Source organism: Nerophis ophidion, linkage group LG19 (assembly GCF_033978795.1).
Source record: "Nerophis ophidion isolate RoL-2023_Sa linkage group LG19, RoL_Noph_v1.0, whole genome shotgun sequence".
Classification (NCBI taxonomy): domain Eukaryota; kingdom Metazoa; phylum Chordata; class Actinopteri; order Syngnathiformes; family Syngnathidae; genus Nerophis; species Nerophis ophidion.
The window spans coordinates 22043576-22060443 of record NC_084629.1 but is presented as its reverse complement, the minus strand read 5'-3'; the positions used below and the strand labels follow the sequence as shown (position 1 = coordinate 22060443).

General features: G+C 39.3%; 1 protein-coding gene across 2 annotated transcripts in view; it reads right to left on the bottom strand.

Moving 5' to 3' along the window:
- The window catches only part of man1a2 (mannosidase, alpha, class 1A, member 2), a 172785-nt gene that overhangs the window by 11836 nt on the left and 144081 nt on the right, over positions 1-16868 (bottom strand). For both annotated transcript variants that reach the window (XM_061879537.1, XM_061879538.1), the window contains 4 exons: positions 12703-12797; positions 12510-12633; positions 11342-11435; positions 1212-1327 (listed from right to left, as the gene is read on the bottom strand). In XM_061879537.1, coding sequence (XP_061735521.1) covers positions 1212-1327; positions 11342-11435; positions 12510-12633; positions 12703-12797 — 429 coding nt within the window. The remainder of the gene's footprint in view (positions 1-1211; positions 1328-11341; positions 11436-12509; positions 12634-12702; positions 12798-16868) is intronic.

Sequence of the window (16868 nt, the reverse complement as noted above, 5' to 3'; positions counted from 1 at the left end):
TACTTTGTGTAACTACTTCGTGTACCTACACCCTATACCTATTTTGGTAAACTTTATCGCGTAACTACTTCCTAGGACTACTTTGTGTTACTACATCGTGTGACTACCTCGTATGACAGCATTGTGTAAAAACTTTGAGTTACTTCATCGCGTAACTACACCCTGTAACTACTTTGTGTAACTACACCATGTAACTAATGGTAAATGGGTTGTACTTGTATAGCGCCTTTCTACCTTCAAGGTACTCAAAGCGCTTTGACACTACTTCCACATTTACCCATTCACACACACATTCACACACTGATGGAGGGAGCTGCCAGCAAGGCGCCAACCAGCACCCATCAGGAGCAAGGGTGAAGTGTCTTGCTCAGGACACAACGGACATGACGAGGTTGGTACTAGGTGGGATTTGAACCAGGGCCCCTCGGGTTGCGCACGGCCACTCTACCACTGCGCCACGCCGTCCCGTACACTACTTTGTGTAACAACATCCTGTAACTACTTTGTGTAACTACATCCTACAGCTACTTCCTGTTGTTACAATATGTAACTACATAGTGTAATTACTTTGTGTAACTCCATCATGTAACTACATCCAGCAAATACATTGTGTTACTACTTTGTGTAACTATATCCTGTAGCTACTTTGTGTAACTACTTCGTGTACCTATATCCTATAACTATTTTGTGAAACTTCATCGCGTAACTACTTCCTAGAACTACTTTGTGTTACTACATCGTGTGACTACCTCATATGACTGCATTGTGTAACTACTTTGAGTAACTTCATCGCGTAACGACTTACTAGAACTACTTTGTGTAACTACATCGTGTAACTACTTTGAGTAACTTCATCGCGTAGCTACTTCCTAGAACATCTTTGTGTAACTACATTGTGTAACTACTTTGAGAAACTACATCATGTAACTATAGTGTAAATACTTGTGCTACGATATACAGACTTTTCTATGTATGAACCCTGTTTTTGAACCAATTAAGTTTGTAAATGGAGGTTCCACTGTACTTCCTGCACACCTGCTTTTCTCCTTTCGTCCAAGTCCTCTTTTTTTGCCTTTGCCACCGCAATCTTGGCCGTGGGTCCAGTATGTTTGCCTACTATCCTCATCACTCTTGCAGCTTTCGCTCTCACTTCCTGTCTCACGTGACTTAATAAAGTGAGCAAACGATCACAAACACCATGTGTAGCGCACCTCGATGGCGTCGTCGTACGTCTTGCGGGCCTCCGTGTCCGTCTTGTCCGACATGAGCCAGGCCTTCAGCAGGTACTCGTAAAAACTGTCTCCCAGCCCTCCGACCGACGTGTGATCTGTGGACAGAGCAACAATAAAGACTTATCAACGTGGGGTAAAATATGTCTTCATCATTTGTAATAAATATCTTTCCATTTTGACAGAAAGTTAAATATCTTAATGGAGTATTTAGTGTCAAGTGCGAGGAAGTACTTGATTGAATGAACTTCACTCTACTGCAGATTTTTTCACATTTTAGTGAAGTGAATTATATTTATATAGCGCTTTTTCTCTAGTGACTCAAAGCGCTTTACATAGTGAAACCCAATATCTAATTTTCACATTTAAACCAGTGTGGGTGGCACTGGGAGCAGGTGGGTAAAGTGTCTTGCCCAAGGACACAACGGCAGTGACTAGGATGGCGGAAGCAGGGATCGAACTTGCAAACCTCAAGTTGCTGGCACGGCCGCTCTACCAACCGAGCTATACATTTAAAAAAAATTTTTGCTAGCATAAAAATGGCTAAATAACGAAACAAAATATCAATGCTAGAAAAGTATTGGGTACTAGATGAGACCAAATAAACCGGAGTCAACTATTTAGCAGGCCTTGGTGATAAAATTACATCAATATATATTGAGATAGACGTGTAATCGATAAACAAAAAATGCGATTGATAATTTTTTTGTCTTTCATGGGCAGGAAGTGGAAGTATGGAAGCAAGGTAGGTTGCACAAACAAAGGCACTCGCTCTCTGGTAACCGAGCAACGTAGGAAGTGATCACTGATCAGTGGGAGGGCCACGCCAACAGCCAATCAGGTGACAGTATCAACTATCAGGTTTTGGTTGATTAATTGCATGGAGTGAGAAGAGAAAGTCACAATGAAGACACTGCGAATAAAAGAAGAAAAGTCACAAGGACAGTATGGGACATTTTTGGACTTTTTTTCAAAGGGACCGGAGTCAGACCAATGTGGTCAGTAAATGATGCAAGGCACTCGTCCCCAACCAAGACCGCTAATACCACACTACCTTAGCCTCGCTCACCCTTTAAAGCACAGCTGTAACTTCCCAGCACTAAACTTGCAGAAAATAGTTATTCTCAGGTTTCTCTATGTTTACATTTTCACACTTTGCACTTTTTTCTTGTACTTTATGAAACATTTCTTACATGTTCTTACATTTTAAGAGCTTATTGTTAAGTGTTCAATGTGATTTTAATATTTAGTTTGCGTTGTTTGTCTACCATGCTTGTGTTGACATTTCCTTTCTGCCTTGGTAGCTGAGGGATTCCAATCAGAGGAAGTTACATTGCAAATAAAATTTTTTACATTTCAGATATTTTTATCTTGCTCCTTATTTTCCAAAGTCATAAAAAAGATAAATCATTTTCGAAATCGATCGATATAAAACACTTACAGTTCATCCGGAAATTATTTAAAGTAATTCATTTATTCCAAAAGGGAATAATCAAATCTTTGTCCTTAAAATTCTACAGATAATGACAAAGCGAAAATGTTTTTAATTTTTTTTTTTGCAAACGTATTAGGTGTGCCAAACTTGTGGCATCGTATACAAAAAGACTTGAGGATGTAATTGCTGCTAAAGCTACATCAACAATGGATTGCGCAGAGGCTGTGAACACTTATCTATAGTTTGCAAACATTTGCAAGAAATAAACGCACAATGTTTTTACATTTTTATTATGGGGTATTGTGTGTAGAATTTTGAGGACAAAAATGTATTTATTCCACTTTGAAACAAGGCTGTAACATAACAAAACACGCTGTGAATACTTTATGGATGCACTGTATATCCTGATAGTTTTCAGCCATCAAAGTGTTTATGATAGACATCTTGAATAGTAACGAAAAATTTAATAATCTTACTCGTTTCATGATAGGAATCATAAGTTACTTCACTGCTTACCACGATCATTTTATTGATTTGTATTTGCTACAAAGTGAGCGCATGAAGAGAACAAAGAATCGGGAAATTGCTATGAAACGTAATAGGGGTAGGGATAAATAAGCTGTGGTTCCTCCTACTCCTTTTCGAACCACACAATTTTTATAATACAATTGTCTTCCAACAAAGAAGAGGTGATGAATTATTCATGTGTGTGTGGAAATGGCAGCAGATGTGTGTGTTTGTGTGTGTGTATACACTGAGGAAGGATGTAGTGTGCATGAGGCTCATCTCTCTCTCTCGAAAAAAATTCTCTATTTTATTCATAAAAATCACACAGAATATCAATCAGTCAAACAAAATAATACATAAAACTACTATTAAAAATATTTGTATTGTATATTATTTTGCATGAACAAAATAATATACGATACAATAATATCAAAAACATGTATTATTTTGTATTAACAAAAAATATAGAATAGAAAAATAATATTTAAAATATGTATTATTTTGTTATTACAAAATAATTAACTATTAAATCATTATTATTGTATTATTTTGAAATCAACAAAATAATACATAATAAAACAATAATATTAGTATTGCAATTTTATATAACTAAAATAATACATAACACGAAATAATACACAGTACAATAATATTTTTGAAAAGTATTATTATTATAACAATACATACTACAATAATAGTAAAAATATTTTATGTTTGTATTATGTATTAACAAAATCATACAAAATACAAAATAATACAATAATAATAATAGTATTAACAAAATAATTGTTATTGCTGGACACGCGATAGACTCTTGGGAGAAGAAAGAGTGCCGAATACGTGAAGATATCTACCTATTCGGAATTATGACAACAGGACATCTGCTGATTGGAGCAGGCATTGCTCTGGTTTGTCGACAAATTGAAAGTTACTGGCAGTCTTCAAAGTACCCCAAAGCTGCCACAAATGATTGGAGGATGTGGGAAGAACTGTGGACACTCTTTTGATTTTGGACCACAATACAATTTAGAGTGAAAAGCAAATTTTATTTTCACTCGTATACAAAACATTCTAACTTGGATTGTTTCCCTGGCTTCGAGACTCTCCCGAAGGACAGTGCAACAAAGACACAACAAACTCCCTTCGTGTCTCTCCTGGACAGACACCTGTTGTTGTTGACTTTGGACTTATCGGCTGCACGACATCAAGGCCGCGGAACAGAGACACGCGGCAGGCTTACACACACACACGCACACGCACACGCACACGCACACACACACACACGCACACGCACACGCACACACGCACACGCACCCACAAAAACACGCAACACACACACACACACACACACACATGCATCCACAAAAATACGCGCCACACACACATACCTCCACCCCGAAACGCCCTCGACGCAAATCCCATAGTGGTGATGGAAGTATGGGCAGGGCCTGAGAGCTGCAGCCTGCCACCATGACCCCCCACTCCCTCCACTCTGTTGCTAGATATCTCGAGATGTATGTTGTAATATGTATATGTGCTTTGCTATGGAGGTTTTTTCCCACTGGGCGTCCACAAGACTAGTTCAGACAAAAAAGGAGGTGCAAAGATGAGAAAAAGAATATAAACAGGAAGTGTTAGCCAGCCAGCTGTTTCCAGCACTGAACTTCTTTTTTCACCTACAAATAAGACGGACAAGGAACTTTTGTCACAACATTAAAGACATAACAGCGATGACTAGTTTGTACACTTTTATGATCAGTAAGAATACTGTCATATTTAAATATTGTTTATAAATATCCTTTAGCTGTGTTTATTTCTGGTGTTTGTTTGTGATAAAACCTAATAGCAAAGTGTGGTTAAGTCACATTGTCAGCCCACAGCTCATTTTGTATTATGTTGTGGCGAAATTAATATTTTAGTAATCGCTTGTCTAATAACCATTTCAGTCGCAACTGTCCTCATGTGATTTATGTTGTATTGCTTCTTCTCCTCACTAAATTGGCCTGTTTTGTTGTGAAGACTGTTGTGATGCCATTAATCACTAATTGATATTGTATTGTTCTTGTGGTCAAAGGTTACTCGAACGATGTGTTTCTTCTGTGACTGATGCTGTATTACTGCCTTTCCCAAAAGGTTTAACAAACATGTTGAGATTCACAATCAGATTGCTCATCCTCCTTTCTTCCCCACTCACTTTGCCCCAACTCCTCCTCTCTTACCCACGTTTTATATATATATATATATATATATATATATATATATATATATATATATATATATATATATATATATACACATACACACACACACTTCTTTATTTTCATGACTATTTACCTTGTAGATTGTCATTGAAGGTATTAAAACTGTGACACCTGTGAAGTGAAAACCCTTTAAGGTGACTATCTCTTAAAGCTCATCGAAAGAATGCTAAGAGTGCGAAAAAGTAATCAGAGCAAAGGGTGGGTATTTTGAAGAAAATAAAATGTAAAACCTGTTTTCAGTTATTTCACCTTTTTTTGTTAAGTACATAACTCCACGTGTTCATTTATAGCTTTGATGCCTTCAGTGACAATCTACAATGTAAATAGTCATGAAAATAAAGAAAATGCATTGAATGAGGTGTGTCCAAACTTTTGGCCTATACTGTATATATACATACAGTACATATATACATACAAATATACATACATATATATACACATACAGGGCGTCACGGTGGAGAGGGGTTAGTGTGTCTGCCTCACAATACGAAAGTCCTGCAGTCCTGGTTTCAAATCCAGGCTCGGGATCTTTCTGTGTGGAATTTGCATGTTTTCCCCGTGAATGCATGGGTTCCCTCCGGGTACTCCGGCTTCCTCCCACCTCCAAAGACATGCACCTGGGGATAGGTTGATTGGCAACACTAAATTGGCCCTAGTGTGTTAATGTGAGTGTGAATGTTGTCTGTCTATCTGTGTTGGCCCTGCGATGAGGTGGCGACTTGTCCAGGGTGTACCCCGCCTTCCGCCCGATTGTAGCTGAGATAGGCGCCAGCGCCCCCAAAAGGGAATAAGCGGTAAAAAATGGATGGATATATACATACATATATATATATATATACATACATATATACATATACACATATATATACATATATATATATATATATATATATATATATATATATATATATATATATATATATATATATATATACAGTATATGTATATATATATAATATATGGGCAGCACGGTGACAGTGGGGTTAGTGCGTCTGCCTCACAATACGAAAGTCCTGAGTAGTCCTTGGTTCAACCCCGGGCTCGGAATCTTTCTGTGTGGAGTTTGCATGTCCTCCCCGTGACTGCGTGGGTTCCCTACAGGTATTCCGGCTTCATCCCACCTCCAAAGACATGCACCTGGGGATAGGTTGATTGGCAACACTAAATGGTCCCTAGTGTGTGAATGTGAGTGGGAATGCTGTCTATCTGTGTTGGCCCTGCGATGAGATGGCGGCTTATTCGGGGTGTGCACCACCTTCCGCCCGATTGTAGCTGAGATAGGCACCAGCGCCCCCCGTGACCCCAAAGGGAATAAGCGGTAGAAAATGGATGGATGGATATATATAATATATATTACTTATTGCTCTTACTTCCTTTTTCTGTAAGCACACTTGCTTCACTATGAAATAATGTTAGAGATTTAAAAAAATAATTAAAATATCTTAGCTATCTCTAGACATTTCTTTATTGGATCGGAAAAATTGTAACGCATATTGTATAAAGAAAATACATTGATAATTAATGTGATACATTATTAGATATTGCACTAATAGACTTTGTCACCTACAGTGTAACACAAAGCGAAGATGATAGCTTAGCATATATGACCCACATTATATTGGTTTTAACATCATTAAAGGATCAAATGCGTCAACTTGGCCACTCATAATACATTGTAACAACACATTGTTTAATAAAGACATTTATTATTAAACAAAAATAGAATATTTATAATATGAATAATCCATTTGAATAAAATACATAATAATAAGAAATAATAATACATATTGTGCTATAAGTGTGTCAAAAAAAGAAATTTCCTAGTGGTAAAAGGGGTGCATGTAATGCAGGACTTCACCAGTAGGTGTCCCTCCAGCATGAAAGTGAGCTGCTTGTTTTACTGCGCGTTTCCTTCCAAAGTTAAACACTAATTGTTGTTTTGTGGCGCTCCATCAAAACTGTCTGACACAAACAACACAACCGAGTGTTTAATCCACCATCTTTCTCACCTCACTTCCTACACGGTTCCCTGGGAGCGCACGCACGCACACACGCACGCACGCACGCGCGCGCGCGCGCACGCACGCGCGCACACACACACACACACACACACACACACACACACACACACACACACACACACACACACACACACACACACACACACACACACACACACACCCATAAGAGGGTATCCTTGCCCAGCTAGCAAAAGGTCAGGGGTCATATGTGCAGCGCCAGCCTATCTAGGCGGAAGAAGGTCGGCTTAGGTGTCGGCTTCAAACAAATTGTGTGTGTGTGCTTTCATGTGCAAGTCAATTGACTTTTCCAAGGCTGCTTTGAAGGAAGCTTACATCATCATTAAAAAAAGAAGAAAAGCTTTTCAGACACGGCCTTGCATCACTTGTGTCATTCCGTAGCTGAGCTCAAAGTGCACTTTGCAGACGGGTCACAGTGTGTCTCAGCTTTGTTGTACGGAACAGGAGCCACAACAAGAATACATCCATCTTCACCTCAGCTTTGAATGGAGCATCCATCAACATCTTGACTTCCCATGTCAATCAATGAGTCTTTGGTACTTCCCTTAACCAAACCTTGACCAAAACTGTTTGACAAAAAAAGGGTCTGGGTCTGATCGGACAAGTTGAGTGAGTGTAACAACTATGAACAAATGCGGCCCGCCGACGCTTTTAATTTGGCCCGCGAGACGTCATGAGTTTAATAAGGACTCTTTCCCGCAGGAAGATTGCAATTCATTTGAAAAAACTGACTTTGACGCGGCCATTGTGTCGCCATCAAGTGGCCAGTGTTGGTAATTTTTGGTTTTGACTAGGAGCAATTGTTTATATGACCCAATGCAGACAACCTTCCCTGGTCATGGTGCAATTTTTTTTTAAGTCCAACCAACAAAAAATGTCAACACACACAGTCACACATTACAACCTGCTCACTGAACTTTGTGGATATTATTAAAATTATATATATATATATATGTATGTGTGTGTGTGTTCGAACAGGACAATGACCCCAAACACACGTCAAAAGTGGTAAAAGAATGGCTAAATCAGACTAGAATTAAGGTTCTAGAATGGCCTTACGAAACTCCTGACTTAAACCCCATTGAGAAAATGTGGACAATACTGAACTAACAAGTCCACGTCAGAAAACCAACAAATTTAACTGAACAGCCCCAATTTTGTCAAGAGGAATGGTCAAAAATTCAACCAGAAACTTGTGGATGGCTACCAAAAGCAACTTATTGCAGTGAAACTTGCCAAGGGACATGTAAGCAAATATTAACATTGCTGTATGTATACTTTTGACCCGGCATATTTGGTCACATTTTCAGTAGACCCATAATAAATTCATAAAGGAATCAAACTTCATGAATGTTTTTTGTGACCAACAAATATGTGCTCCAAACCCTCTATCACAAAAAAATATGAGTTGTAGAAATTATTGGAAACTCAAGACAGCCATGACATTATGTTCTTTACAAGTGTATGTAAACTGTTGACCACGACTGTATATACAGGGTGATTCAAAAATAATTGTCACTGGATATTCCAAAAATTAAAAATAACAGAAAATATTGCTTGAACACACGTGTTATACATAACTTGGAGTATTTATCTCATGCTTTACAAGTGCTCAATATGGCCACCACTGACAGTACGGAAAACATCAAGACGATATGCAAATTCCTCCCAAACACACTCCAGGATGTCGCGATCCACCGTGTTGATTGCTGCTGTTATTCGATCTTTCATGCCAAAAAGGTCTTCCGGGACCCTCCCCTTTACACCAGCAGCCAGTCTCTTTAACCAACCTACCGTCCAGTAGGGGTGTAATGGTACATGTATTTGTATTGAACCGTTTCGATACGGGGGTTTCGGTCCGGTTCGGAGGTGTATCGAACGAGTTTGTAACTAAAGTCTTAACAAGCTGCTCTGCTCTCTGCCTCTGTCTCAGCTCCCAGCTTTGTCCCGCCCACACAAAAATCTGATTGGTTAAATACAAAACCAATCAGCAGTGCGTATTCAGAGCGATGTAACAGCCAATCAGCAGTGTATATTCAGAGCGATGTAACAGCCAATCAGCAGTGCGTATTCAGAGCGATGTAACAGCCAATCAGCAGTGCGTATTCAGAGCGATGTAGTCAATGCTTCAGCGTCGAGCAGATAGGTCATTAGCAGGGGAGCAAGTGAGAAGCGTACTCTCCCCAAATTATAAAAAAAACACCTCCCAGTGACAACTATTAACATCACTATGAGCCAGTTGACCTTCTAGAAACTTAAACTGCAGCTCAGCTCGCTCGCAGTTCTGGCTTGACATGAAGGCTTATTAGCTTTTAGCGTAACGTTAGCTCATTTTGCTGTGTGCGTGTTAGGGGCAGCAAAGCCCTGTCTGTCTGTTATTTCACATGAACTAACATGAAGTTCATGGTGTTCAAGGATGAATAGTCTCTCCTATTGCTATTGTACTATTTTTTCAGCTATAGTTACATTAATCATTAGTAATGTAGCAGCCTAGTTTTGAACGGCAGGGTCCATGCTATCACATGTTGATAAAAATATAACATTTACATAATAAAAATCAACTACAGGCTTCCCCAATGCTGTAATAAATTAAGCATGATGAGTTGACTTGAAACTGTTTAATGTTGCACTTTTTATTTGTAGAATAAAGGTTTTGTCATTTTATTTATTTAAAGCAACAACTTAAGGCAGTTTAAAGTGGATTATCGTGGGCAGAATTATTATAGTGTTCCCAATGTTAAGAGGATAAAGCCATTGTTTACAAATTTGATAAATAAATAACCAAAAAATGTATATATATATATTTTTTTCCTGTACCGAAAATTAACCGAACCGTGACCTCTAAACCGAGGTACGTACCGAACCAAAATTTTTGTGTACCGTTACACCCCTACCGTCCAATGCTCTCACCATGGAGTGGATCAATGACAAATTCTCTTCTAAAAGCACGCTGCACCGTGACATCGGGATTTGTTTTCGTACACAAACCGCCTTTTGTTCAGGATTCGCCTTTTTGAGCGTAAATATACACGTGGTCTTCCTACAATTGAACGGCGCCGAAAGGATGACATGACCACAAAAGTGAAATTGTAACAATACAACTTGGATAACTCCTTCACGCAATATGATTATCATTAAGAGTAAAGTGTTTATATTCAAGTGGGCCCCGGTGGCTCTGTGTCGTGGAAAAGTTGGGGTCTGGGGTCAAAAAGGTTAAAAACACGCATGGTAGGCTCCCGGCTGCGAGGGGCCAGCAGCTACACAGCAGCTTAGCACACAATAGCATACAAGCTATTTACAGGTATCCGTCATTGAACAATAATGGCATTTGTCAATATAAGCAAATATCAAATATGGAATAGAAAGTATCCAATAACAAATGTGTCCGCATCATTCAACTTACTGTGTATAGCCTATCTTAAAGAATGATTGTAACCACTAAGTGTCACAAAAAGCAATTATCAAGGCCCCGCTATCTTACCATATCCAAAGTGTGTGTGGGGGGGTTGTGTGCTGATAAAAACGATGAGAGCGACAATAAACACACAATGTGTCGTTGGAGGTGCGGCACGAGAGGCGGTCTAATATGTTTGTCAAAAACACCGTTAACGAGAGGCGACATTGAGGGGAGAGAAAACAAGAGTGTCGGCGCGTGACGTTAATGTCCTTGGGCGGGCTGCCAAATAGTGATCAATACGCTGAGAGCAGCGTTTTGTCTCTCCTCCATCGTCCTACGCCTCCTCGCATTTGTGTTCATTAAGCACAATCAATCCTCCTCTTTGCTTTTCTCACGCGCTCTTTTCTTTTCGGATCGGACCAGAACGACCCGTGAGGAGGTGGCTGCTAGTGAGTGGAGAGAAATATACTCACGTTGGCCCCAGCGGCCGGTGCGAGGGTTCAGGTAGTTGGGGTAGAGTCCGTTGGGACGGTCCATTTTGGCCAGCAGCTTTCGAATGTGCATCACCTGTGATTAAAAAAGTCGTTTACAAAACTACAAATAAATAATAATAATTAACACATATGACTTAGGGATGGATACTCGATTCTGTACTTTTTTCGGCAACAACCAAATCCCTCCTGTCCTACCCGGCACCGATTCACGTAAAACCGACAGTTGGCGATCACTCCAGCAGCACCGAGAGCAGACTCAGCTAAACTACCTCCAGGTAATGTTGCAATTTTGAATGCCAACAAAAAAATGGTCTAAAAGCACTCCACCGTAAGTAAGTAAAAATGTGCCAGCTTGATGCTAATATACATTAGTTTTGCTATTGACATCCAATTGATTTTACATGGCGATTACAACACCTCCAAATTTGTTACTGAAAACTGCAACTGAGATAAACGTTACAATCAAAACATTTATTTAATTCAAGTACCCCCTAATCAGAGCAAAGCATTTTTGGTTGAAAAAAAAGTGATAAAGAAGTAAAACACAGCACTATGTCATCAGTTTCTGATTTATTAAATTGTATAACAGTGAAAAATATTGCTCGTTTGTAGTGGTCTTTCTTAAACTATTTGGAAAAAAAGATATAAAAATAAACAAGTGATTCAATTTTAAATAAAGGTTTCTACACATAGAAGTAATCATCAACTAAAAGAGCCCTCTTTGGGGATTGTAATAGAGATCCATCTGGATTCATGAACTTAATTCTAAATATTTCTTCACAAAAAAAGAAATCTTTCACATCAATATTTATGGAACATGTCCACAACAAATCTAGCTGTCAACACTGAATATTGCCTTGTTGCATTTCTTTTCACAGTTTATGAACTTAAATTCATATTTTGTTGAAGTATTATTCAATAAATCTATTTATAAAGGATTTTTGAATTGTTGCTATTTTTAGAATATTTAAAAAAAATCTCACGTACCCCTTGGCATACCTTCAAGTACCCCCAGGGGTACGCATATCCCCATTTGAGAACCACTGCGCTAAACCACTGCTGTAGGTAAAGGCTAATAGCGCTAATGCCTCCTGCAGGCAAATTGCAGTACTGCAACAGAGCATAAGCCAAAAGATCCATGCAGTACCTTCTGATAGTAGGCGGGGTTTCCCGTCAGGTAGGTGAGGTGAACAAACTCCATGTGCAGCGTTCCGAACTCGGCCAGGATACTGCTGCCGGCGGACGCCCAACCCCAATTACGCCCGACGCCGCTAAGCGGGAAGAAGTGAGGGCGGATGTTATTGCCTGTCAATCGTGCGGCCGCTGACGGCGTCGCTCACCTCTTCAGGTTAACTATGGCCCAGGGGATTCCTGTGGGGGTGTTGAAGGCGGGGAGGAGCTTCTCAGCCAGCTGGACCGCCTTCAGTTTGAACATCTGAAGAAGGATGCAAACATCAGAGAATGACATTTGCTGCAATTGTCAGGCTTCACGTATCGTCTTAATGGCCTTTTTAGATCACTTATTAGCATCTTCTAGCAGGCACAATGCTAACTTCATGGCCATAAAAACAAACACACCATCATCGGGATCAGACAGGATTTTGTCAAACATGACGACGTTTGCTCAAAATGAAAAGGCTTGGAAACAATTGTTCCTGTAAGAAATAATGTATGTAGAAATAATCTGATCCAGGGTCAAACCGCAGCCACCATGGTAACCATACAACTATCCACTGTTACACAAGTGCAAAAATAAGTGGAACATAATTAATAAATGTAAATTAGCAGAGTGTAGCGTGGCTACTTGCTAATGACACACCGTTAAAACATGCTAAGTCACTTCCTGTGCAGTGCAAAGTAAGCTTCAAGATAAAAGCATGGTGGAATTAACCAGAGCAACCGACTAAGTGCGCTCATTTTAATTTTTTCTTGAAGACAATTAGCTGCTGTGAGCAACATTTGAGCACATACAGAAATTGTATTGTCATTTTTGTTGAAACATACAAGCAAATTACCACAGCATCTGATTAAAATATATGAAAACAAAACAATCAAATAAAAATATACAAGTGTAGTAGAACCATGTCAGCAATAGGGATGTCCCGACACAACACTTCAGAGGCTTGAGTACTTGCCGGTACCAATATAGATCCAATATCATCACAAAAAACATAATACGTACTTTTATTATGTAGCAGTGTGGAATGTTCAAGTGAGTCAAACAGGTAACATTGGTACATGTGGAAAACACTAACCTATTTATTATGAACCGTCTGGAATATACTTATGCTGTCTTTCAGTTGAAGTGGAGTTATAATTTGTTTTTTGGGCCACAATAATTCATGAAGTTAAGCTCATGACAGAGTATGTTAAAGTTAAAATTAAAGTACCACTGATAGTCACACACACTAGGGGTGGTGAAATTACCCTCTGCATTTGATCCATTCCCTTGTTCCACCCCCTGGGAGGTGAGGGGAGCAGTGAGCTGCAGCTGTGGCCGCGCTCGGGAATCATTTTGGTGAATTATCCTCCAATTACAAACCCCGTTTCCATATGAGTTGGGAAATTGTGTTAGATGTAAATATAAACGGAATACAATGATTTGCAAATCATTTTCAACCCATATTCAGTTGAATATGCTACAAAGACAACATATTTGATGTTCAAACTGATAAACATTTTTTTGTTTGCAAATAATCATTAACTTTAGAATTTGATGCCAGCAACACGTGACAGAGAAGTTGGGAAAGGTGACAATAAATACTGATCAATTTGAGGAATGTTCATCAAACACCTATTTGGAACATCCCACAGGTGTGCAGGCTAATTGGGAACAGGTGGGTGCCATTATTGCGTATAAAAGCAGCTTCCATGAAATGCTAAGAAATTCACAAACAAGAATGGGGCGAAGGTCACCAATTTGTAAGCAAATCGTCAAAAAGTTTTAGAACAACATTTCTCAACGAGCTATTGCAAGGAATTTAGGAATTTTACCATCTACGGTCCGTAAAATCATCAAAAGGTTCAGGGAATCTGGAGAAATCACTGCACGTAAGCGATGATATTACAGACCTTTGATACTTCAGGCGGTACTGCATCAAAAACCGACATCAGTGTGTAAAGGATATCACCACATGGGCTCAGGAACACTTCAGAAAACCACTGTCAGTAACTACAGTTGGTCGCTACATCTGTAAATGCAGGTTAAAAATCTACTATGCAAAGCGAATGCCATTTATCAACAACACCGAGGAACGCCGCCGGCTTCGCTGGGCCCGAGCTCATCTAAGATGGACTGATGTAAAGTGGAAAAGTGTTCTGTGGTCTAACGAGTCCACATTTTATATTGATTTTGGAAATGGTGGACGTCGTGTCCTCCGGACCAAAGAGGAAAAGAACCATTTGAATTGTTATAGGCGCAAAGTTCAAAAGCCAGCCTCTGTGATGGTATGGGAGTGTATTAGTGCCTAAGGCATGGGTAACTTACACATCTGTGAAGGCACCAATAATGCTGAATGGTCCATACAGGTTTTGGAGCAACATATGTTGTCATCCAAGCAACGTTATCATGGACGCCCCTGCTTATTTCAGCAAGACAATGCCAAGCCATGTGTTACAACAGCATGGCTTCGTAGTAAAAGAGTGAGGGTGCTTTCCTGGCCCGCCTGCAGTCCAGACATGTCTCCCATCAAAAATGTGTGGCACATTATGAAGCGTAAAATACGACAAGACCCCGGACTGTTGAACAACTTAAGCTGTACATCAAGCAAGAATGGTAAAGAATTCCACTTTCAAAGCTTCGACAATTAGTTTCCTCAGTTCCCAAACGTTTATTGAGTGTTGTTAAAAGAAAATGTGATGCAACACAGTGGTGAACATGCCCTTTCCCAACTACTTTGGCACGTGTTGCAGCCATGAAATTCTAAGTTAATTATTATTTGCAAAAAAAAAACTAAGTTTATGAGTTTGAACATCAAATATCTTGTCTTTGTAGTGCATTCAATTGAATATGGGTTGAAAAGGATTTGCAAATCATTGTATTCCATTTATATTTACATCTAACACAATTTCCCAACTCATATGGAAACGGTGTTTGTACAACCCTTGATGCTGAGTGCCAAGCAGGAAGGTAATGGGTCCCATTTTTATAGACCTACCATAAGGCCACTGAGGAGGTGAAAATACCGTCTAAACATCATAAAATGCCACGAATTCAGTCGGTCATTGTGAATATTCCGCTGCAAATATTTTAGGCAATTTCTGTAGACTGTAGGTCACTGCACTCTGACCATATTATTAGATCAGTCATACTGGAAATATGCAAACATTTGAAAAAGATGTGCTGTTTATCATTCACAATGCACACATATGCTTTTTTATGCATTGTAAATGCTAAATAAATATCTAACAATTGAGTCAACAGATAGAGGGTCCTCTGTTGCACTCATCTTACTCTCTCTAAAAACATTCAATAAGCACCAGCAATATCCCATTTACATGTTGTGACCTGAAAATTAACCAAATATGAGTGATATTGTTATTATAAGCCCTAACGCAGACTGAATACTTTAGCGCCGCATTGGTAACAGTGAGCTAATGCTAGCTTACGCTGCTATTGTTGACACACTGACAGTGGCTGCTTCAGCTCCATCTCAAACTTGCTAAAACTAAATTCTAGTTCATGGGTGTCAAACGTACGGCCTGAGGGCCTGAAAGGTTTAATCTAGCCCGCAAGATCAGTTTTCTATATATAAACATGAGTTGCATTTTTTTAATAAAGGAAATTCCTGTTCTTAATGTGTCCACTGGATGTCGCAATAGCAATTCAAGTGTCACCCACATCACACATATGTGTGTGACGATGACGTGTCAGCTGACTTTAAGCGTCCTCTGGATTGGCAGCTGCTAGGCCAATCAGCGCAGGTGCAAGCAATCAGCTGCTCCTGCTGTGGATAGCGGCAGTATCGACACACAATATCCTTCTTTCTTTGTAAATGATCCACTCAACCGATACAATAACAAAACGTTAGGATGGAGAGACAGTTAACTTGACCATAATCTTTGTAGTCAAGAGTTCCATGCAGCGCTTGCAATTGGTTGAATCCACGATGCGCATCCTGAACACCACTGTGAAAATGTGTTTTACCTTTACCTTTGTTGTGTTCATTCCATTTTATTTTCTGCTTAAATCTCCTATGTTTACATTGGTTAAGTTTGTAGTTATGTTACCTTGATTTCTGCAAAGTTCTCATTTTCATAATTGTGTTGTTTATATTATAATTGTAATATTTATATAATGATCAATGAATGTGTTGTGGCAGTTGCGGCTCTACCCAAATGCGAACGTTTGAGGAAACACTCGCTTTATTTTTGCAAACGTTTTTAATGGTGAACTGCCAACATCACAAAAACAGGAAGTGCTTAAAGTTGAATGGCTTTGTTAAAATACTGAGATAAAGTCTAAGTTGATTGTGTTCTTCATGGTGTTTTTGAAACTGCACCAATT